Genomic DNA, 23,857 nt, shown 5'->3' with positions numbered 1-23,857 from the left:
GAAGAGGCAACATAGGTTTATAGAATGGGCAACTTAGTTTCATAGAAAGGGCAACTTAGGTCCAAACTCAGAATCAACTATAAATTGATTCCATGTATTGGGAATTTCTTTTTTTCCGTTTCATGTATGGGAAATTTCGTTTTTTCTGTTTCATGTATGGGTAATTTCACAAAAACTTAAGGGCGTAAAAGTCATTTTAGGTGGCTCTTTTCATGTTTTGGCAATTTCTTTTTTCCTTTTCATATCTAGATGAATTTAGAAAAAAGTGATCCATGAGTTGGGCATTATTTACCCACTTACCACTGTCCTGTAATTCCCCCCAAAAATATAACGTATATATGTTGCTGCATTCCAAGGGGAAACTAAAAGTGGTGTGGGGCTTTGACTAATTTAGTGGTTCTGGTGGGACCTCTTGGCTGGCTGGTGGTGGGGCGGTAGGTGGCGACTGTGGGGCTTGGACTGATTTTGTGGGCAGCGGCAGTGGTATATTTAGGGTTTGTTGTATGTTTTTTGGGCTTTACTGGTTGGGCTTGTCCCATGTTATTTAGGCTTTTAGGCCTCTTAGGTTTTAGGATGCATTCCATTTGTTTAACTGTTTTATCCGGATTTTTAGGCCTTTAAGTGTTGGGATTTTGTTCCTTTTGGATGTTGTCTTGATTGGTATTTTGCCAATCAAAGGCTTGAGTCTCGGATTGAACTTTTCATTATCTCCTTATCTTATTAATCTTTGTATCTCCTTTAAAGGTTAATAAAAAAAATTCGCCATTCCAAAAAACAAAAAAAGGAGAAACTAAAAGTTAGCCCAAGAATTGTACCTTGATTTTACCAGTCATTATTGGCCCTCGGATTAAATTAATTTCAATCTTTGACTAAAAATGTCTTTTTGTAGTTCCAACACGATCGTAAATGTATAATACTCCCTCCGTCCCATTTTCATGATTCAATCTCGAAATACTTCAAATTTAATAAAGCATCATGATTATCTTTTCAAAACTTCACATTTTCAATAATACCCTTTGAGTGATTTTTTTTGGAGTGATGGGAACCAATTTCTGGGCCAATATGGAAGAAAAGTCTGCTCCTAATTTGAATTTGCCGGTCATGCTATTAATTGGAGTCAGAAACTTGGGATTGATATCCCAAAAATTGTGGAGGTAAAAAAGGCATACCAAATTTAAAATTCAAACTTCCCACTTCCAAAGGCCAATTTGAGAGAAGGGTAAAATGGCAAAATAAAATTTTTTATACTTTTGTCTTTTGGAAAATTCTAAAATCAGCCTAATGGACTGACAATAGTAAGTATGTGAATGTATATTAAAAGGTATAAAAAGTACACAGAAATATAAAAATACGCATTTTTTTTATTTTTTAGTGTGTTTATTGTCAGCCCAATAGCAAGACCGTTGTCTTTTTAAATGGATAATCTTTTTGGGACAAAAATAGAAATATATTTGGAAAAAAAGTGACGGAAGGACTACTAGATTAGAGTCCTCCAAGTCCAACTGCTTATGAACTTCTTTAGAAGGAACTGCAGTCCAATTTCAAAAGACGACGTTGCAGTGTTATCGGCCTCAACTTTCTTAGCAGCCTACTCGCATGCACGTACCCCTGCAATTTGCAAGTGCTTGCATATGATCGAAACGGAACACGATCATCTCCCGATTCATGAACGACGATCTCGAATTGGTCGGTCGAGATGTTAACGGTGAGAGGAGGAGGATACGCCCGAGGCACGCAACTGACGAGGCTCAGGAGCGTGATTCTAGGGTTAGGGTTAGGGTTACGGGGTAGGAGAACGATTTCGAGTTGCGAAGAGCGACCGAGCGAGGGAAAGAGGTTTGCTGCCGTGTGGGGTAACGGCGATTACGGGCGGCTGGGGCTGGGAAGCTTGGAGTCCCGGTGGCGGCCTGCTTTCTGCTCGGCTTTCGGTAACGAAAGCCTCCTCGGCATTGCTTGTGGTGGAGCTCATACCCTGTTTTTGACAGGTTTCAGCATTGCTTCTAATGTCTTGTATCGTTACACAGGGCTTGTTTTTTGTTCTCTATTTGCTTATTACTTATACTAGCGTCTTGCCCGTTCTTGCACGGGGATGGGAAAAAAAACAAGAGTGGGATCCTTTTTTCCTGTTGTCTTGTGTGGTTCGGTGTGTATGGCTCTTAGAGTTTACTCTATTTTGTCGCAAAATGTTAGGGAAATTACACAACAATAGAAAAAAGAAAGAAACAAAGAAGATACGTTTCAAGCAAAAATAAAGTACATACTTGTTATGTTATTGATCGAACTTAGTTTCCTTTAAGTTCTTTTTTTTTTTGTTTTGATCGCATTCAATAAGCTTGTTTGGTTCCCCACTTTTGGCTGCTTATTGCTTATTACTCCATCTAACGAGCAAGAAAGCAATAAGAAAAACAGATAAGCAAAGTGTAGCCTTGCTACATATACACACGAGCATGCGTGCACATGCACACACACAAGCTTCTTACACTTTTGGCTTCATAAATAAATGTATGAGGAGGAGCTTCTATAGTTTTAACCATCTTTTAGAGGATCAGGTGTAGGGTGGACTTACGACAGATGGTCCTTTTTTTTTTCTGTTGATAATGCTAATTTTTTTTTTTCTGTTGATAATGCTAAATATCGGCTACATGATACCGATTTTGATACCAATTCAAAACCATGTTTAAAACTTGGTTTTTATAGGAAGATACATCTTGACATATTAAGCCCGTGAAATGTTCTCTCTTCGTGATTAAAACTTGCCCTCTTCATGGTTATCTCAAGCCCGTGAATTTTATCAAAAATCACTTTTACAAAGTTCTAGAACCTTAATTCAGATACTTGTCCGATGGTCTATTTGCAATGTGTTTGACACTTCTTAGGTATCTATGACTATAAAGTTGGCATGCAATTGACACTACGTACAAACTTGCTAACATGTACTTATCAAAACTTTGAAATTTGACATCACTATCTAAAACAAGTTGGACATATTTAAAGTTCGCTCAAGATTTGTATAGAAATGAAAAAAGATAAATTAACACAGTATTAAGAAGAGGGTGTAGCATTTCCTAATTTACTAATGTAAGGATATTTAGTGTACGGCGGGAAAAAATTGCTTTGTCTATCAATGACGTGTGAGGCTTGAAGGGCTGAAAGTATGTGCAAGTACTTTACAAATTGAGGGTGCTAAAATCCTGTATGTTAAATTCAGGTCAAGTGATGTTCATCTACTTGACCACATGGAGGTAAAACTGTCAGACATGTGACTCTCGTCCATCATGCTTTCTTCATATATTTGATAAAAGCCTGAATCTTACAACTCTTGAGAGATCTGGTTAAGATCTGCGAATTCTGGGGCATCATGTTTGAGGAATGTAAGAATATTGTAGATCTTCTTGTTATCAAACCCACTGCTATACTAATGTAAGAATATTGTAGATCTTCTTGTTATCAAACCCACTGCTATACCTAATAGATAAGTGAGGAGTTGTTATACAAATCATAGTAACTAGTAAGGTTTCTATAAGCTTTGCTAGTTTACCAAGATTTTCCCATTGGTGATACCATGATAGTGTGTGTTACTTTGATGCCATCTTTCATATATTAACATGGGTTACGGCAAATATTAGACTTATGGGGAGAGTTTGAAACTCTGTATCATATTATCTGGCAATGCCAGTGGAGGATTGATGAAAGGCAAAAGTGAGCAAACATGAGTGCAGTGAATTTTTTTTGCAGCTTCCAATGTTTGAGCAGTTAAGTTTTTGACTTAATTTGGTTGAGTAACCGTACATTTACCCTTGAGGAAATGTTTGCAGTGATGGCCCGTATTTTGTAGTTGCCTGTCATCACTTACCCCGTTTAAAAGCTAATACCTGTATCTGATTTAATAGATCAACCCGTTGATTGCTGGAGAAAGTGGGTTTGTTCTATGATTGAAATATTACTCCGTATTTAAGTTTATTTTGATCTATAAAAAATCCAGGATCATATGTTTCCCAATGATTTTGCAGCTGTCTTCTGTGAACAACTTATGGTTCATAAGTTGTGTTACCTGTAACTGTGTTCTGTTTTTGTTTTCACCTTGATACCTGCATTTTGTCTTCATAAATTTGAGGTGAATTTGAAATAAATTTAGCTGCAGTCATGGTAGAGACTGATAAATGGGCATCCCCCCTTGTTTTTGACAGAAACTGGCTGTGTTTATACCACTGGTCTCAATGATTTTGGACAGCTAGGCATATCAGATGATAAAAGCTACACTACTGTATGCTATCTGAACCTTATTGTCCTGTTCTCACTCTTTTGTTTCCTTTTTCATTTTTGCAGGGAAACATTGCTATTGAGATTTTTTGCAGTCTCTATTATGAAGCTTTCACTTATTTTTTTTCGTCATATTCTCTCTGCTTCAATGCCTGCCTGGACTTTCTCCGTCGATCACATTCTGGAATCAGAATTGTCGTTTGGGTTGTGGTCAACGGTCATCTCTGCAAATGCATGCATCATTTTAGCTACCACATTTATGTTTAAAATTCAGTATGCTTTGGGTTTTTGTTCTACTTTTAGGGCAGGCCGCAGTGTTTTTCTGTCAATTCATGGTGCCAATGCTTTTCTTCTTCTGGAATGGTGGACTCTTAATTTGAATTCGTAGTATAAAACAATTAAAAATTTGTAAAAGAGAGGATTCTGGCCCCAACAAGAGCACTATGCCTATTATAGTGAAGTTTTCTCTCTTCTGCTTAGATTTGGCTTCCTAATGCTTCGAAGATGCCTATAGCTTCTTTTCTCATTGATATGTCGGTTGGGATGTGGAAGGAAATTAAATTTATGCAATGCAGTTACAATGTGTGGTTGGTTGGCATACAAGGTCTAGATTTTTGGGTTTTATCCACATGTAAATAGCACCGAAACAGACACACGACACTGACAATCAGAACACAAATTCCCAAAAAATGGAAGACACTACAAATTGAAATGTATACTTATGGAGCTTTATTCTGTACAGGATGACTAAATAAAAATGATGAAAATACAAAAATAAGGTGGTAGTTATAGTAATATACATATATTTCGTTTGCATCTTTCATTAGTTCATTCAAAATTGTCATTACGTCATTTGCAGAAGTTTTCTAGTAACACAGTCTATCACCCATCTAACACAAAAATGAAAAGTTTTTTAAGCTGTAACTTGAGCCTTTTATCTCATTTGATGCACCTAATGTGTTGCGCGAGTGTCCGAGCATATACCGAATGTGTTTTGAGTCTCCCCAGATTGTCAATGTGCAAAAATCAAAAGAAAGTTAAAGACTTAAGAAACTTCTGATTTGAGTGTAAACATGTGTCTGGAGAGTATCGGTGTCTGACATTGGTAAGTGACCTTTGGCAACAAGTCCTTGCTTCCTAGATCCTTATGTATTTTCTGTTTAATATGGGAGAGGGGTGTCGTCCGTAACACTAATGAAGAATATGGTGAAAGAGAGACCTATCTGAACTTCACAATTTGATTTGTGCCCTCCTATTACCTTATTCAGGCCTGGACTTTGGTGGTAGTGTTCTGCAATAGTATGAGTTTTTTGCTTCCAGCTCTCCTTGTGAAATTGGTTGGTTATGGCACTTTATGAGGTACTTCAGTTCAGTGACTTTAGTACGATTTTCTTTTTGGTTTGGGTTGCAAGCATGGGGCAACTAAAAAGTATTTGCCTGCTAGTGCTCGAGGAAAGGCGATAAAACATTTCCTCTGCTTTAAGAAATCTGTGGTGCAACCATCGCTAGTTTTTCATATGGGTGGATTTCCATGTGATTATCGGTGCTTCATGTACATTTCCTTGAAGCATGTTAAAACACAGTTTATTCTGACTTGTTACGGTTATGAAGTGACACGAGTATCTGTTCTGTCTTGGTCGTACTTTTGTTGGTCCTGGGGGTGGGATTTGGGCCTATTGTTTGAGTTGTTGCCTGATGTTATTGTGATGTGTAGGATCCACTGCTTTAAGCACTAAGAGACTAAATTCTAGTCACAAGTTTGTTTGCTCTTAGATTTTCTCTCTTTTCTGATATATTGTTGTAAAACAAAATAGACAAAGGAAAGAAGATATGTGGTTGTTTAGATTCTTTATTTGTCATTTCCGGTTCCCTTGCGTTCGCTTTGAATTGTCCACTTAATCTGGTTGTATTGTTATTGCAGGAGCCCCTAAAAGTTTTAGGACTTCCCAACGAGATAATTAAAATATATGCTGGTTATCATCACTCATCTGCCATTACAGGTTGGTATTTCTTGCTATATACTTGTCATGGTCTGACAGGGCGATGCAAAGTTTACACTTTAATCTATGTTCGTTAATCAACTTTACCTTCATAGAATCTGTGTTTGGAGGTATTGTAGCTAAACCGTATCTGACGTTTTAAGTGTATGCCCATTTTTATTATCTTTGGCTGCATTTCCTTCCAATGTAAAATGATTTACCTAAAGAGGCATTAAATTTGCTTTCTAGCATCTGTTTGTGAGATCTCACTGATTTCAAGTCTCTTAAACACTTATCTTTCAGCCCTCTGTTGTTATAAGTTATCATTGGGTTTCTTGATGCCTGAGAGCTTTTTGCCATAAACGAGGAGTGATGCTTCATTTAGCGTCCAATATTCATTCATGTGCGCACTGCACAGCTACTTCAAGTGGAGGTCTATCAACTTATATACTTCAATGCTTAATATTTAGTTCTTTTGAATTTTGGTTTAGTTAGGAGCCGTATGAGTTCTCGTGTCACTATTAGGTTGCCTATTCTAGTACAGTTCTGATTTAATATCTATAAGTGTATTTAGAATTATATATAGGGTAGTGAATTTAAAAGGCTGTGGCGTTTGACTTTAGGGATGCATCTGTTGTGTGTTTCCTCTCTCCCCTTTCTTTGTTTTTTGCATCAAATTTAGTTTCAGAGATTAGGCAATCCTCTCTCTCTCTCTCTCTCTCTCTCTCTCTCTCTCTCTCTCTCTCTCTCTCTCTCTCTCTTCTCTTCTCTTTCACAATCTCTAGTCAAGCCTTTGTTGCGATCTCCAGCATAGTAGAAATGTAAAAATGCTGCATTGTGTCAGTGCCACCAGTCCCCAGGAACCATCAATTATGGACTGCTGCTTTCAGGGCTGCCGCTGACTAAGCCCAGCTACTGGTCAATTGCCGGAAATGTGTTTTGTGCTGGTAACGTTATCCACCATGTTCTGCTGGTTCCATCATTGGGAGCATTGTCACCTTGTGCCTCCCGTTGCTTAGCCAATGCCTCTGCCTATGTGCTTTTGATCTCCGGCCCCTGATGAAATCTCAGTTGCCTGTGAAGTCTAGGGCTTTGTTTCTTATCGCCGGGGAAGAAGAAGCTGCAAAGGAAGGAGGTAAAGCTAAGGGTATTTAACCCCTAAACAGAGCTATTTTCTTCGTCCCAAGGTTCCAAAAACCAGATTCATCCTATAACTCAGATGCATAAGCCAATCAAACTAGCCGAGTTTTAAGTTTTCAGTCCAAAGTTGCATTACTAATGTTTTGCAGATTCTATGAAATTTAAGAATTCTCGTGTCGGACACTCTACAATTGGGTTAGGGTATGCCCGTAGTAGATGTGTTTGACTGTTACATATTTAGTAGAACTCCACTTTTTAAGGGGACACACAATTAATGCATGTCTCCTTAGAAAGTTTAATTATATTTTTAATATTACACCTTATTTTTTATCTTTTAAAAATACTTCAATCCTTTTTGAGGGTTTGTTTGTAGAAATCTAATTAGTTTTTTCTTTGATTTTTCAAAGAGGACTAATATTTGGGATATCTCAACTAGAATAGTGGACTAAGAATAGGGGATGCACGGAGTGAATTGCACAAATTCGGAAATGTGAATTGCATAACTCTGGAAAAGTGCAGAACTATGCGGAAGCTCTCATATGACTATGTATTGGTATCCTTCACATGTGGGTTGGATGAATCCAACACTTAGTCGCGTATTCAGCATCCGAAACCGAGTCCATTGAACCAGGTCACACCTAGATAGGACAGCCTTTTATGCCTTGTTTGGATGGGAGATTTGAAAATTTTTGGGTTTCATTTTTGACGTAATGAGTGTAGAGAGAAATTAGAGTACTAATTGGAGATAGGGATAATGAGTGGAGAGAGATGGAGAGAGAAATGAGAATAATGATTGGAGATAAGGGTAATGAGTGGGGAGAGAAATGAGGGTAATGATTGGAAGTAGGGGTAATGCTTGTTTTTGGAGTTGGATTTTTTTTTTTCCTTTCAAAAAGTCATCCAAACAAGGCATTAGATGTACAAATTATCCGTTATCAAACCCTAAGCCCAGCCCACTTTCTTGGCCAAGCCCAACCTATGACTCATTTAACCAAGCCTTAACCACACTTGAACATGTTCAGCACATTACCTAGTCCTAGACCACGCCAAGTCAAGGGAAGAAAAAAGAAAAGGTTTGTTGTAAAAACAAACCTCTTATCCCTGTTTTCTCGTGGTAAAAAATTCAGATATATTCTGCATGTTTGAAGCCCTTTCTTAAGGCTGGCTGGAGTGAAGGACTCCATATGAAAGGATCTCTGGAAGACTGGCACAAATGCAGACAACTTCAGATAAATTGATCCATTTTTAGGAGATACATTCCGGAGCTGAGAAAAAGAGTGTGAGATGAGTTAGTGATAGTTGATCAAGAAGTTACAATCCATGAGGAAGGTTGTTGGTTTGGGAAATATCGGAAGACACTGAAGTATACCTCTCCCATTTCCTTTCCATGAAATTCACTGATGTGTTAAGCAATAATCTAACTTGCATGTGCTTTTTTATTTAAAAATGTTTGTTTTACCTAGTTACTTTCATATCATATGACAAATATTTGTAACTTTTTGTATTTTATACTTCAGTTTCTTGAATCAATAATTTGCATATTTTTGTAGTGAATGGGGAGCTTTACATGTGGGGGAAGAACTCAAATGGACAGCTTGGCCTTGGAAAAAGTAACAAAGCATGTATCTTATCTCAATTGTTTTGACTGACTGCTTAGTGTAGTTGATTTTATTTCCTGGTAGGTAGCGGGATTGTCGTTAGGTATTCATATTAAATAGGGGCATTTTTACTTAAACCCTTGAAGTCTAACCATTTTAACTTACACCCCTCTACTTCATTATTGGATACATACACCCCTTCAACTTTCAACTAAAGTGCAAACATGGATGGCGTTACACAAATTGGTGAAAAGTCAAAACTACCCATTCAACCCCATCAAAATTTAGCACCGTTACCCTTAACCCGAATGCTCGTTCGTATTTTCTCTCGATGTTAGCTTTACATCAAACGATGGTGGAATGGTTTGAAAAGGAAGCCTTAGACTGGGATCTTGATCTGAATCTAGCACTTCGGAGGAATGAAGATGATAATCGTTCGGAGACGCAATGGGTGCTGCAACAAGTTCATAAGAGTCGTGGGTTTTCATGCCTGTGAATGGCATCTGGAATTCAAAAAGCTAGCAAAGCAGTTGACTCTTCAGGTTCAGTTCTCTCTCTCTCTCTCAGCATTTCCCTAGTTCAAAACCATTGGTGGACCCAGGAATTGACTATAGTGGGTTTAATTATTGGTAATCATAAAAACTTGTATGGTCAACTATACAATTATACACCATTATGGAAAGCGATTTATAGGTATATGCTTCCAAAAGTTTTTAAACATATCGACACATATTTAAGTATTCAGCACTAGATATTTCATTAAGATGCAACAAACTAAAAAAAAAACACGATTTTATTTAACATAGAAGGTTAAAAGATTTCAGCGAACCTAGTGGTGAAGCGGCAAAACACGTTTCAAACCTTTGCAAAAGAACTCGATTCCCTACAAGTGCAATTTGTTTTTCTTACTTCCTAACTTAATCGAAGGATTCATTCCCTTTGTCCACAGCCATAACTCTCGTCGTCGATCTGAATCGTTCTTATGATAGGACTCTCCGAACCACTTAATCGAAATACTTTTATTCAGGTAAAATACAGTAACCATTTTTTCCAAAAATAAAATGTTCTTATCAAGTTATTGGGTGTCCGATAGACTTGAATTTTTGCATGGATTAATTATTTGACAATCTCTACAACATCAAACGGCTTGGATTGTCGAGAAAAGATCTAAATGTGTCCAAACTAAACTTTACAGGCCTAAATCGAACAAGATAAAAACTTAGCAGAAAAAACCAGATGGGATGGATTGGGGACACATGACCCCATGTGACCCGTACTGGGTCTGCCACCCTAGGTGATTTTGCGACTGGATTTTCTGAATTGGAGCTTCATTTTACCGGGTTTATGCTTATGTATTTGTGGATTCTTGATTGGTGTGGTATTTTCCGGTGATTTTGGCTTCTTGATTTTGGGGTTTCTAAAATTTTACTCCGGCTCGTCATCAAAGCATATTGACAGTGGAAGGTTCAGCAATGATGCGAAGGCAAAACTCAACCGGTGGTGAGTGGAAATTGGTAACTAGAAAGCGATTACTATCAGTAAAGGGGATGAGTTCCCAACATCACTGTATGGCCTTCGTGTTCTTAAGAAGCGTAATTAGTTGATGCTGTGTTTGGATGAGTTTATGAGAAATTTTTGGGGGTTATGAGTGGAGAGAGATAGAGAGAAATTAAAATAATGATTGGAAATAGGGGTAATGAGTGGAGAGTAATGATTGAAAGTAGGGGTAATGAGTATTTTTTGAGTTGGAATTTTTTTTCCAAAAACCAAACCGAACAAGGCATGAATTATTTGGAAACCAAATGAATTCTATTGTCCTACCCAAGCTAACTAGAAAACTATTGTTGGTTTAGATTCATTGACATTTGATCTTTTCAACAATTAATTGCCAATTTCCTCCAATAAATTGGATCTTGAATTTGTCAGGAAGAAAAGAAGAAAAATTGATGGAGGTGCGTGGTCATGGTGGTGATGAACATGGAATGAGAAAAGAAAGATTAAAATGGGGGTAGTTTTGTCAGTTTTGGAGGAAGTTGGACGAAAAAATTACCATTTGCACTTTAGTTGAAAGTTCAAGGGGTATATATATCCAATAATGAAATTGAGGGGGTGTGAGTTAAAAAAGGTCAAAGTACAACTGTGAAGTAATAATTTTCCTATTAAATATGGTGATATCTAGATTGTCTTTTATGTGCTGTGGTACGTCATCTGCACAAATCTATAGTCAGTTGCTCATCCATGTTTTCTAAATTTTAATTCTGTCTTATGCATCGTTTAATTTGCAATAACGAAAAGGATGTTATGCATAGCAACAGTATATAACCATTTTATTATTAGATGGATTCTTACAATGCAATTTCTTGTCTACCTAAATAATTATCTTAATAGAAAGTGGCATGTGGCGCATAATCCTACTTGAGAATCCTGATTCCATTTCTAGATATCTAGTCCGATTTATTTTATGAGAGTTCTCTGTTCTCTATTTGAACTGTTCAATCTCCTTGATAATCATACTTGAGAATCCTGATTTCATTTCTAGATGTGTAGTCCTATTTGTTTTATGAGAGTTCACTGTTCTCTATGGGGACTGTTCAATCACCTTGATAATCTTGCTTTTACGACTGACCTTCACCTTCTCTTGCTTTATGCTGCTTCTTACTCGTCCATTTTTCGATAAGCTTTTATGTTTCCTTCTGGTATTGTGATCTAAGGGCCCTTATTAAGAAAGCCCAAAATGAATTGTTCTTGTACTTTCTGTACAGAGGCGGAAAAAGTTGTTTTTGTACCTACTAAAGTTGAATCCTTGACTGGAGTTGCTATCAAAATGGTGGCTTTGGGTTCAGAGCACTCACTTGCAGTTACAGGTTTGATATTTATGTACTTCTTGCCTTCTGATGGATTTTCATGTTTTGGCTACACTAACATTTTGTAGTTTGTATGCCAAATAACCAATCTCGTAATCTTTTCCCCCAGATAAAGGTGAGGCCTTAAGCTGGGGAGGAGGGGGATCTGGGAGGCTTGGTCATGGGCATGAACCAAGCATGTTGGGCTTTCTAAGGAGTGCCAGGTTCATTTTAGTGCATTACACTCTGTAGTCTTTTGCTTATAATTTCTGAATTTTAGTCAAGTAGGAGCTTCTATTTTATCCTCATCGTATGTCTGAAATGTATCACATGCGAAGTGGGTTAAATGGCGTTTAGGAGCTTTTAAGAAGTTTGGGCACACACAAAGGTAATGGGAACTGAACACAGACACGACACTGGTACAGACACTAGACTTGGTGATTTTCAAAGAAATCAGGATACAGATATGGCAAGGATTAACTAATACGTACTTTATGCATATTAGTTTCTTTTTTATTTGGATATAACTTATACAAATGCAACAAAGAAGAGCAACTCACAAACTAAGTAACTATCTCTATTAGTGGCAAAAGTTTTGTTAACTATCTCTATTACGTCAAGTTTTGCATATTAGTTTCTTTTTTATTTGGATATAACGTACACAAATGCAACAAAGAAGAGCAACTCACAAACTAAGTAACTATCTCTATTAGTGGCAAAAGTTTTGTTAACTATCTCCATTAAGTCAAGTTTTGTTAGTGGCGAAAAAAGCCCCTTTCCTCTTTCTCTCTCTAGAAATCTCTTCATCTCCTCTCAGCTCACCAGTGAAGGCGCCTCCTCCCTTTGGGCTTTCTCCTCTCTTCTCTCTCTTCTCTCCCCCTCCTTTTTCTCTCCCCTCCCCCTTCCGGTGTTTGCCTCCTCACTGTCGTTTTTTCGTTATCTTCATCGTCGCGTGTTGCCTCTGTTCACTGTTTGCCCACCGGTTACTCTCTTGGGTATCTCCGGTTTGTCCTAACGGCTAGGTGCGGCTGTGGCAAGTGGAGGCATGGCATTGAGGTCTCCCGCTGATTATCGCCCATGGGTGTAATCGGTTCAGGCCTAACGGCAAGTTGGAGACCTTGTGGCAGGCTTCTGGAGCGGCTGTGCTTCTGGGTAATCAGATCGGGTGGTTGTGGGTGGATCTGTTTTGCTTGGATGGTTTGGTTGGGTGGCGACGGTGTGGCAGGTCACGACAATGTTTGGAAGCTTGGGTGCCGTTTCTCTCAGCCGTTTGTAAGGATCATGTTTGGTGTTTTATTGGTTAGTTTTCTGGGGTCCGGCATCTCGTGGGTTTCGCAGCGGTGTGGGTCACCAGTTTCGTCATTAGTGGTGGTTGGTGCACCGCCTGTTCAGATGTCTTTGGGGGCGGCGGTTGCTGCTTTTGGTGGTGGCGGCGATTGTTTGCTCTTCGGTGGTGATAGTGTGTTTGGGGTAGCGCAGTTAGGATTTGGGTTGGTTTCTTGGACTGGGCTTGGCCCTTTTGGACTTATCCATATTTGGGGTGTTTTGGGCTTCGTCTAGACAGGTGTTTTATTTGCGTCTAACCTTTTCTTGGATTCCCCACCTTCCCCCCCCCCAAACTTGATGTACTTGTTGTCAAGTTTCTTAATAAAACTTTATTTTGCCGATTAAAAAAAAATTCTCTCTATTAGCAAGCTACTTTTACTTGGTATAGAACTTAATTATTTACTAGTCCAAATCCAACATTTTGTCCTAAGATCTGGGCACATGAGTCATGCCACTCGTGTTCGAGATGTGTCAACATGCAATACACCATATAGCGTGTTGAGAACAAATTCTGTCTCATCCAATATATGTAGCATTTAGCAAGACACCACTATGGCAATTACGATGAAGTGGTCCTTCCTCATGGAGTTGTTTTTATTCACATAATCCCAGCGTATATACACTATTGTCTTTTTTTCCTACTGTTTGCTTGTGATAGTAAATAAACCTCCTGATCAGATTTACTTTCGCCAGGAAATCTTATTACCCCGTAACAGATCAAATGATGGAAACTTGACCGTCTTTCATTTTGTAGCACTAAATTTTCTGGTAATGGTAGCTAGTCTCACAATATATGCTTGTACAAAGGGCAAATCCATATTAGTGAACCATAGTTATTTAGGGTGCGAGGCGTACTGTGTCGCAAAAGTCTGTTGGGGTCTAGGGTGTCTAGGCATGAGGTGAAGGCAAGGTGCGGGCCATATTTAATGGAGTACCTAGGCAAGAAGATATAGAAAACACAGGATACAGAAATTCTTCAAATGATTAACACTAAGACAATGAATTTCAAGATGTTTACCATTTTAGAAAGCCATAAACACATCTAGCAGATACCCCCCAAAAATTCTTGCATATAAAAGGAGTAAAACGTCAAATTCAACAAGACAATCATCCAACCAAATGAAATAAAATTTAAAGTGACTAGGCTTCCACCAAAGGTGCATACTTCCATGCGGGATCTTTCTACTACCTTCGCTAGCCGTATTATTGATCACAAGCAATTAGTGATCCTTAAAAACATCTGGCTCTCAAACAATCCACATGCAATTAGTATTCACAAATGAAAAAGAAATTGGGAAATTAACGAATCAAAGGCAATTGAGTCAAGTTCCTCCGCCATTTCAAAAGCAATTGGGATATTGGCCTTTTGGAAAAGATCGTTCTAAAAGCAATCGAAAATCGTCTCTGTAATTAATCAGAATCAATCGGTTTTTCCCTTTACACAGCAGGAAATATAAAAGAGAGACAATAAAGTTTGTTTTTATTCTATTAGGGGAAGTAAGAAGACAAAATAATTTTTCTAATACAAAACACAGGATATGCAGTCCCAAAAGTTTGTTCCTGTTAGCATGCACGGTCCCAAAAACATACTGATACAGTTGTGAAAGAGAAAATCCCGAGGAGGGGAAGGGGAAGGAGAAGAAGAGAATAACCTGGTTGGTTGAATCACAGCACTCTCTAGTCGAAGGGTCAAGAAGATAAGAAATTGCAGAAGCAATCTTGTGTTGCATAAGCAATCCCAGAAGAGGACCTGCTTTCAAAGTTCCATACGGTGTTACCAAGACATGGGGTTTTGTGCACCTTGTGTTATCAATGTCTGATCTCAGTCACTTTTGCTTCAGGGTTTTTCAATCCCACCTCTTATTTTTTTCGTGGGACTGATATAAGGCTGGGTTTTGTGTGCCATGTGCACCTTGCGTGCCTTTTGATCGCCTTCTTCAAGTCGCTCCTCCTGAACCTACCTAAGGTGCAAGTATTGGGTTCCGACGCGCCTAACGCCAAGTCAAGCACCTAGGCGCGCCTTTGATAACTATGTAGCGGACTAACTTTCGGATCTTACTAATTTAAGTCACGATGTGGCAGAGAGATGATATCTCATCAAGAGATCAGTGCAAATGAAAATGGGGGCATTTCGCTTGCACCTGCATAAGAATTCACAGGCTCCTCCAAGTGAATAAAAACTTGTTCAAGTATGTTTTATGAATTCTACAATACAAGGGTAGGATCTTAGGTAAGCACCATGATAAGATGCCCTTTGCTATAGGACATGTTTCGACTCCTGCAACTCTTACCAAAATGATCCATGTTTCAAGAAACATTGACCCTAATTGTAGAATTGATGGTACAATGTCACTACCCTTTGCCCTAATTTGGCTGTATGATTATGAAACCAGCATTTTCTCCAACTATGAGTACCACTCTTTTAGTTGGTGGATTGCTTAACTTTTAATTCTTCAATAGATAATAAGAATAAGAATCTGATCTTGTTCATAGTTGCTTCTCCCGGATCCTGACACAGTTATCATTTCTCTGGAGTTTTTTCATTTCCGTTTTGTCAGTTATCATTCCCAGTAGTTTACTTTTTTTCTACATGTGCCAACCTGTATGTTTATACAATCCTCTGTTGGTTGCAGTGAATTTACCCCTAGGCTTATTAAGAAACTTGAAGGATTCAAGGTAATAATGTGTGTTTCTATTTCTGTTCGACTGCGTCTTTGAAAGGATCTGCCAGATATCAGTTGGCATTTTGGATTGCCTCATGACTGGCTGTCCCTTTTTGTAAATGCAGATTAAAAGTATTGCTGCCGGGATGCTGCATTCAGCATGCATTGATGGTATATATGGCATTTTTGTGCAGTTGATGTGTTTTTTTTTTTTTTGTTCTTTTCGTACTAGGGTGTGATTCTAGGACCATGTTTGGACTTCAAAATTTGTCCTGGTTTGCAGAAAATGGCTCTGTATTTGTATTTGGTGAAAGAGCAGTGGATAAATTGGTAAGTGTCAGAAGTAATAGCCTACGGTCTTTAGAAGTTCTTCAATATCCCATTTAGATGTTTGAATTATTTCTGCCCTCCTCTTGTATAAGAATCTATCTTGTGGATGTTAATGGTTGAAATACAATGAAATAATCTAGGGCCTCGGGCAAGCAAAGAATGCAACAAGACCATCCATGATTGGCCAACTGCCGTTGTCTGAAGAAGTTGCATGTGGTGGTTATCACACTTGTGTCATTACAAGTAATTCTTTTTATTGTTTTATTGTCATTTGATTTTTCTGTGTATTTGTTTTCTGTGTTTTTTTGTCTCCATGTTGTAACTTTTTGTTTCCCCATAGAAGGATTATAAGGCTCTATTATGATCTTGCTTGATGAAACTAGATGGTGCTGAAATTTGGTATTGTCTCGTGGGTCTATATGTCACCTATTTACATATGGTGTACCGTGTACTAAAACATGAGGTGGTGGAGTGGAGACGACGTGACTTGACCGCATGGAGGGTTGATTCCCTTATCCACATGAAGGAGAGCCACCATGCTATGAAGCACCGACACCTCTAGAGGTCGACGTATTGCAGTGTCGGACACGGGGGCACGCGGGGACACGTATGGCATGTCCCATAATTTAATTAAAATTTTTGAGAGGGACATGGCTGGAGACCCGGGGGGACACCAATGGGGACATAGCGGGGTCAAAGTGTGATTTTTTAAAAATTTTGGGGTCAAAGTGTATTTTTTAAATTTTTGGGGGTCAAACTGTAATTTTTAAATTTTTTGGTGGTCAAACTGTAATTTTTGAATTGGGTGGATGTCTTGTTTTATTTGAATGGTATTGGAACTATGGATTTTTTCGTTTTGTCCACATTTTGCCATTTAAACTTGGGAAAAAATTGAAAAACAAATATAAATATACACGCGTCCATGTCCCCAGTTTTTTAGAATTCCCGTGTCCTTGTGTCCGTGTCCATGCGTCATAGCCACCAGGTTGAGTCACCTGAGCGTTGTACCTCTTACATGTTTTGTTTAGAAGGGACTGCATCTGCCTAGATCACTCCAACATTTTTAAAGCATGATTCGTAATGAAGTACTAAATTAGAAACTCGGACAATCATGTGTACCAGTCGATTTTATGTGTTTCAAATCCAGTACTTGTCGTTAACTTTTTTCCTACACAGGCGGTGGAGAACTATACACATGGGGCTCAAATGAGAATGGCTGTCTCGGGACTGGGTATCTCCTAATAACTACATCTCAAAAAGTTCAGATGGATAACTTATTCTTATTGTTTCATACTCTTCTATCAGCTGTACAGATGTCAGTCATTTACCAGAAAGAGTTCAAGGTCCATTCTTGAAACATGCTGTTTGCCAGGTTCAGAACGCTTGTGATTGCCCAAATAGCTTTTGGTTTTTCTCAAAATATTGTTGCATATTCCACAATCATTCTGCAGTTGGTGTTTAGATATTTCCCATCAAAATTACTTGACGACTTGTTACTCGGTTCAAGGCTCAAAATCAGTCTATGATCGTAAAGATGGCAATCATGACCTGTAAATCGAGTTATATTGACCTAATGTATGGATTACTCTTTAGTTTGTGCTTTATTTGATAATTTTTTTCTTTCTGTATTAGGTATCCTGTGGCTGGAAGCATACAGCAGCAATCTCTGGTAAGAATGGTTTGAAAGCAGTAGACAACCTAGAGTTTAGAGTATACACTTGTAAATGCATATCCTCGATTTCTCACGTACAATACTGCAAAAAGTAATGGGATAAACAGTCTAAGAGAACGGAAAAAGATGATCCTTTTGGAGTTGAATTATGCAATTCAATATTCTCGAAGGACCTCCAAACTGTCAACTGCAACCCATACAACTGCACTCTGCCTTAGGGTTCCTATCCTACTTCTAGGATGAAAAGAACTCCAACAAGTCAGCAACTCTCATGATGAAGATGACGTCACCCCAATAAAAACAGATTAACCACCGCATTTACTGACTTGGTGAATCAAGATATGCCTTGGTTCTGGAGATAAACTGGTGATAATTGCTGACATGCAGAAGGACATGTTTATGCATGGGGCTGGGGAGGTTCTCATGGAACGTTTTCTGAGGACGGGCATTCCCCTGGTGGACAATTGGTATGGTTCTATTTTCTGAAAATATTGCTATTTGTGGACATTTATGTTTTTGTGAAGGTTTATATTTAAGTGACTCTTAGCTAAATTCATAACAGTAGCTAGTGAAAGTGGATGTGAAGTGGGAATCGTAATTCAGGTTAATGATTATCTGAGCAACTGCTTTTAATTGTAGCACGTTGTCTGTTGTCATTTAGATGTGGTTTCTCCATAATGAGAAATAAAGTCTTGTCTCCAATTTCCCTTGTTGGTGGAACGTTAGCTTGTTTTAATTAGTTAGATATATGCAAACTGTGAAGAACTTGAATAAAAGTATTGCACGAGTTTTTTTTGTTTAACAAAAAAAACAGTAATTTAGTCAGGGAATACATGTAATTAGACGAATAAGGCTTTTGTCGTAGCTGTTGTTTTTAGGGAAACTAGGTAATATCAATGTTTATATTCTTCCAAATGTTGCTTAGAATGAAGTTGGTGTTTTCTTCATCTTCTTATTGTTATTTTTATCAACTACTTGATTTGTTTCGTATTCTTCTTAAGCTGGGATATAGTTTTCTATCTTGAATTTTGCTTTTCATCCTCGTTTCTCTTAATGACTTTGATGTGAATTTTTTGGTTTATTTTTTTCATTAATTAGCTTCATTAGTCATTGATATCACTAATGAGTAGCAATTACCCCTTCTTGCATGTGTCTAGTCACGTCTCCTTTGGTAGATGCATATATAAGATCGCAAAGTAGTTGCTATTTCAGGTCAAAATGTTGAACATCTAAATGGTATTTTATCATTCTATAGTTTATGGACTCCATTATATGTCGTCTTATCAGGATGGAGTTTATATGAATCGGTAAAACTTTCAGTGTCTATACTTCAAGGACGGGTTTGTATCCATATTTGATACCAAAACTCTTCGTCAACCTATCGATGGATATTTGGTACTTCATAACTTGTCTGCAGTTTTTCTTTTTTAATGTCGAGTGGTATGAGATAAGTTTGGATACTATAGGCCACATATCCCAGGTATTGTGATATAGAAATTGTGATTGTCTTAATTACATTTGACAAAGATTTTTGCAGTATATTGAAATTCCTTCTTTTTCATATAATCTATTGTGGAGGAAAGTGTTTCCTAGTGGTAAAGTTAAAAAGTTGCTTTGGCAACTGAACGCTAAGAAAGTTAAAGAAAAGTTGATTTTTACATCCCTTCCATCAAATTGAACAGGGTCCAAGGAGAGAAGAAATCTCGAGCTCATAATTTCCCAAAAGTTCCCTTTGAAGATTACATCACCTTAGTATATAGAGTACTGCTGACTACTAAAAGAAGGTACAAGTTCCAAAATGAAAAAGAAAATAACCAAGCAAAAAAGAGTGCAGGGTTGATGGTAAATTCCGACTTTTATAATCAGTGTAGTTGCCCTTTCAGCTATTACCAAAATGAGAAAATGCAAATTGAAATGCTTAAATGATGGGATTCTTGTTCCACATCAGTCTCCCCTTCTCGAAAAAGTTGAGACCAGATAGAGAAGATTCATTTGGTGGGTGATATATACTCAAACAAATTAGCTGCATTGAATTAGGAGAGATTGCATGTTATCAGGGAGATCAACAATGTAGGCATTGTCAATATCTTTTGAGAGTCTTGAATGGGCCATGTTTCTTGTTCTTGAGCTCGTATGGACGTGGACACAGGACACGACTATTTTCAAGATGGGGACACAGAAGTTGGGGACATAGCAAATGCATTATCCATAGATGGTATATGCATAATGCATATAACATGGTTTATATTACACTTTCGGTCCAATACTTGTTAAGTTATAAATATCTACCACCGGAAAGCTTACAAAATCCATCCCACTGTGCCCCTATGTGTGTCCCCGGTGGGTTCCCCGTGTCTCTGGCGTATCCCACCATACAGACCATGTGGCATGTCTCATATGGATTTTGGCGTGTCGCTTGTCCCCGTTGTGTCCATCATGAGTATGGTGACTTATGTGTGTCAGTGCTTCATAGTGCTGCTTAGTTTGAAGTAAGGTTCTAATTCTGGTATCGGGTACGTATTGGTATTGGTTATACCGCCATTTTTTTTGCTGTATTAGACACTATTAGTGTGCTAAATGGCGGTCAAGTTGACCGCCTAGGCGCTTGGCAGCACCTTGCCGCCACACCTATACCCCTGGGCATTTGAAATGGCGGTCTGGGATGCTTGGCGGGCGCCTTGGCGGGACTAAATTGAAGGAATTGGAATAAAAAGGGTTAATATGTAATTTTACAAAAGCATATATACATATACTACAATTACATATTAGCCCACAAACCCAATTCATCGTTTTCCAAGTTCACAGCAATCGAAGCCCTAGCCCCTCCCGAACCCAGTTCACTCCAGGCGAGAACTAGTGTCCGATCGTCGTCGCTGACTAGCCGGTATGTCTCTCTCTCTTCTCTCTCTCTCTCTCTCTCTCTCTCTCTCTCTCTCTCTCTCTCTCGTGTCTCTTTTCTCTCTCTTTCTCCTCTGATCTCTCGTCTCTCTCTCACGTCTGCCTCTTCTCCCTTGTCTCTCTCAGTATGCTCGTTTCTCACAGAGCCACAGACTCACACGGTCACTTGGAAGTTGGAACCCCATTTAAATAACTAGTCTACTGTGTTTTAAAAAAAACTTGGAACAGAAAACAGAAGACTGAAGGTGGTGTTGGTGGACTTACAATACTGCACAAAAGATTTATAATAATTTAAAAAAAAAAAAAAAAAACCAAGCGGCTTGGCGGTGGGTCACTACCCGACTAGCGCCAAGCGCCATTTAAAACACTGGACACCATCAGCCGGTACATAGATATCGCCTGATATAAGACACCATGTAAAATATTGTAACGTGATGGCCGATACGAGTACCCTCGACTTGGAAGGTGGTTAATTATGGAGTTCAATCTGTTTTACACGATAGAGTTATTCAATGAGAGCATAGCTTTCGTTGCTGTTGTGGTTGACATTTTGCTGCTAAATCATTTGATCTGATTCTTCTCTCAATGCCCATTTTAGTCGGCAGTCTTAAAAAGTGATTGATGAAAGACTCATAAATTTGAAGGTTACTTAATGGTGATTGAACGTTGTGTTTCGTGGTGTATAATGCGTTTAGTGTGCTATTCAAGCATCGGGAAAGTAATGTAATAACTTCCATAAGAAAATTAATTTTATTTGAACGATGTGTTATTTTCTTGAGTATTTACAGCACGACACTTGGTTCACTTATGTGATGGATTGGGGATTTCATAAGAAGCACAGACACTTCTTAGATCGTGGTGTCATTATTGGCACTCGTAACTCTCCAATAGTTATCTGACAATCCCTAACACATGTTAGACAGTCGTCCCAATGTGTCTTGGAGCCTAGGAATCCATCACTCAGCCCCACATGAAACACATAAAGGCTTGGGAGGAAAAAAGGTTAAGATCTGATGATAGAATAGGAAAATAAAAATAAAAAATAGATGTATACTAGTTGATCCCTCTTAAACTTTTTTATTTTATTTGTAGGACTTTTAGATGACAACTTCCAATATTTTTGTTGGACACTATCTAATACAGATTTTGCTTGACTTTTTCCCTACTTCTGTCGTAGTATGAAGATTGGGAAATAATTTTTTACTAGTTGGAGATGGTACGTAGGTAATACATATTTTTTTTTGCTTCTAAGTATATATGTAAATCTATTGATCATGTAGAAAATGAAGGCGTCGGTATTACTCCCTCCGTCCCATTTTAAATGTCCATGTTTCTATTTTGGGATGTCCCAAAATAAGTGTTTCACTTTCTAAAAATTACCATTAAAACATGCCAAACTTTCGATTTTACCCCTAAAAAGTACCCTTTTCTTCCTAATTGATTTGACAGTTTTTGATATTCATGTCATTTTTAGATTGACAACATCTTTCAATTTATAGTACTTTTCATGATTTTGGAAATTTTGTATAATAAACCTAATTGAGATCTATCAAACAAGATTCATATTACATATTTTTTGAGATCCATATTGAAAGATATAAGAAATTTAAATATATATAATTAACTTCACAGTTTTTAAGGGAAAATTTGGAAATTTAAAGCAAAAATTTTGAGTTCTTGAAAGGCTCGATTTCTTGTAGAGGATACTTAAATTGGGGCGGAGGGAGTATGTAATTACCCCCAAGCAAGTTATATCATATATGCATGTCCCCGCCGTGTCTGTGTGTATCCTACGTGTTGCAACCTATTTATCGTGTCGGTGCTTCATAGATGGCTGCGAATCTTTTCTTTTTCAGTAGGTGACTTTTAGGCCAGGATAATCCTTGTAGAACATGAGTAATCAGGATAAAGATTTCGACTCAGTTCCCGAGTTTGCAATCTAGAGCGCAAGTGGCAGCTGAAATCAATGAATTGTGTGACCTAGATCATATTCCTGCAATTTAGGTTTAATGCGAGATCTGTAATTCTTCTTTCTGTTGTAGAAGCGCCTTTTGTCATGTTTGAAGTTAAAATCCTTAAATGAGATGGATGTATTGATAATTAAGTTTTGTTATTTCTTTGTTTGTGAATTTTTTTTTTAAATCTCCTTTGTTTGCGAAATTGATAATTAAGTTTTTTTATTTCTTTGTTTGGGAAATTGATAATTAAGTTTTGTTATTTCTTTGTTTGCGAAATTGATAATTAAGTTTTGAGAACTTCAATTACCTCTCTCTTCCTTTCTTTGCCTTGGGATGCGATTTTCAATTTGCTGTGTGCTTGACATTTCACTTAGTTTCCATAGTGTTATTTGTTCCTCTTTCTTCCTCTTGCTATTTCTCATCTGAAAAGGATTTTGTTTACTTATCAGAAATCACAAATGCTCTTCTATGTGTGCGTCCTGGTTGTTTAACATACTAGTGTCATGGTTTTTTGACATGCAGGGTCAGGGGAATGATGTTGACTACATTACGCCTACACGAGTCATTTTCGGGAGAAATGTTAAAGCATTACAAGTATCATGTGGATTCAATCATACAGGTGCCATACTGGAATCCATTTGAATTGTTGCTGCAACTTCCCCTGATTGTTTTTAATCATCTTTTTCACATTCTTTGGTATTTGATAGTCACTGTTTTTCAGTGCAAGAAAAATAAAACAATAACCTTACAGTTAGAAATATCAGACCCAATATTTTATACTGGGATGGAACTGAATGAATTTACTGTAATTGATCTGTTGTAATTGAAATTTCAAACAAAACAAAGATAGCAGTGGTTGAGCTTCAGGCTCTTGAAATATTGACTGTGTTGTGTGACGCGAAGAACTCATTAGCAGCAGTATGTATCCAGGCCCTTGTCAAGTTATAGTATTCGTCTATATATTTGAGGCATTGTGTATTGGACACGTGAATCTGATTGAGAGATTAGGGTCCTTTTCTCTTCCCATTGCCCTTGCCCTTGCCCGTTTTCATGTTTATTTTAGCCTGCTCAATTTCGTGTAGAATGGTGATGTATGCTATAAGGATATGCTATAGTTGAAGAACCACAGCTGCAGATAATATTGATAAGAAAATCAATGTCTGGATGTTAGGTTACTTCTTAACTTATTG

The 23,857-nt window shown here is 37.9% G+C and overlaps 1 protein-coding gene across 4 annotated transcripts; it reads left to right on the top strand.

Moving 5' to 3' along the window:
- Positions 1-1,497: 1,497 nt before the first annotated feature.
- Positions 1,498-23,625, top strand: LOC131303596 (ultraviolet-B receptor UVR8). Of its 4 annotated transcripts, XM_058330541.1 has the most exons (15): positions 1,498-1,985; positions 4,188-4,264; positions 6,182-6,260; positions 8,930-8,989; positions 11,740-11,841; positions 11,951-12,044; positions 15,780-15,822; positions 15,935-15,980; positions 16,093-16,139; positions 16,280-16,382; positions 17,316-17,370; positions 17,445-17,511; positions 17,772-17,808; positions 18,199-18,278; positions 23,190-23,625. In XM_058330541.1, exons 1-15 carry the CDS (start codon positions 1,697-1,699, stop codon positions 23,307-23,309), a joined length of 1,299 nt encoding a protein of 432 aa, XP_058186524.1. In that variant the 5' UTR covers positions 1,498-1,696; the 3' UTR covers positions 23,310-23,625. The 4 variants fall into 4 exon arrangements, with proteins under 4 accessions (XP_058186524.1, XP_058186525.1, XP_058186527.1 ...); XM_058330542.1 differs by lacking the exon at positions 8,930-8,989 and having other exon boundaries at positions 1,504-1,985; XM_058330544.1 differs by lacking the exons at positions 18,199-18,278; positions 23,190-23,625 and adding an exon at positions 18,050-18,171 and having other exon boundaries at positions 1,504-1,985.
- Positions 23,626-23,857: the final 232 nt, after the last annotated feature.

Source organism: Rhododendron vialii, chromosome 10a (assembly GCF_030253575.1).
Source record: "Rhododendron vialii isolate Sample 1 chromosome 10a, ASM3025357v1".
Taxonomy (NCBI): Eukaryota; Viridiplantae; Streptophyta; class Magnoliopsida; order Ericales; family Ericaceae; genus Rhododendron; species Rhododendron vialii.
This window is presented reverse-complemented; position numbering and strand designations above follow the sequence as displayed.

What these genes read in the sequence shown, in the direction of transcription:
- LOC131303596 (XM_058330541.1), top strand. Translation starts at nt 1,697, where the DNA reads ATGTTAACGGTGAGAGGAGGAGGATACGCCCGAGGCACGCAACTGACG. An exon ending in GCATTCAGCATGCATTGATG is followed by an intron (nt 15,981 to 16,092) that starts GTATATATGGCA and finishes CCTGGTTTGCAG; the next exon opens with AAAATGGCTCTGTATTTGTA. An exon ending in AAAGAGCAGTGGATAAATTG is followed by an intron (nt 16,140 to 16,279) that starts GTAAGTGTCAGA and finishes GAAATAATCTAG; the next exon opens with GGCCTCGGGCAAGCAAAGAA.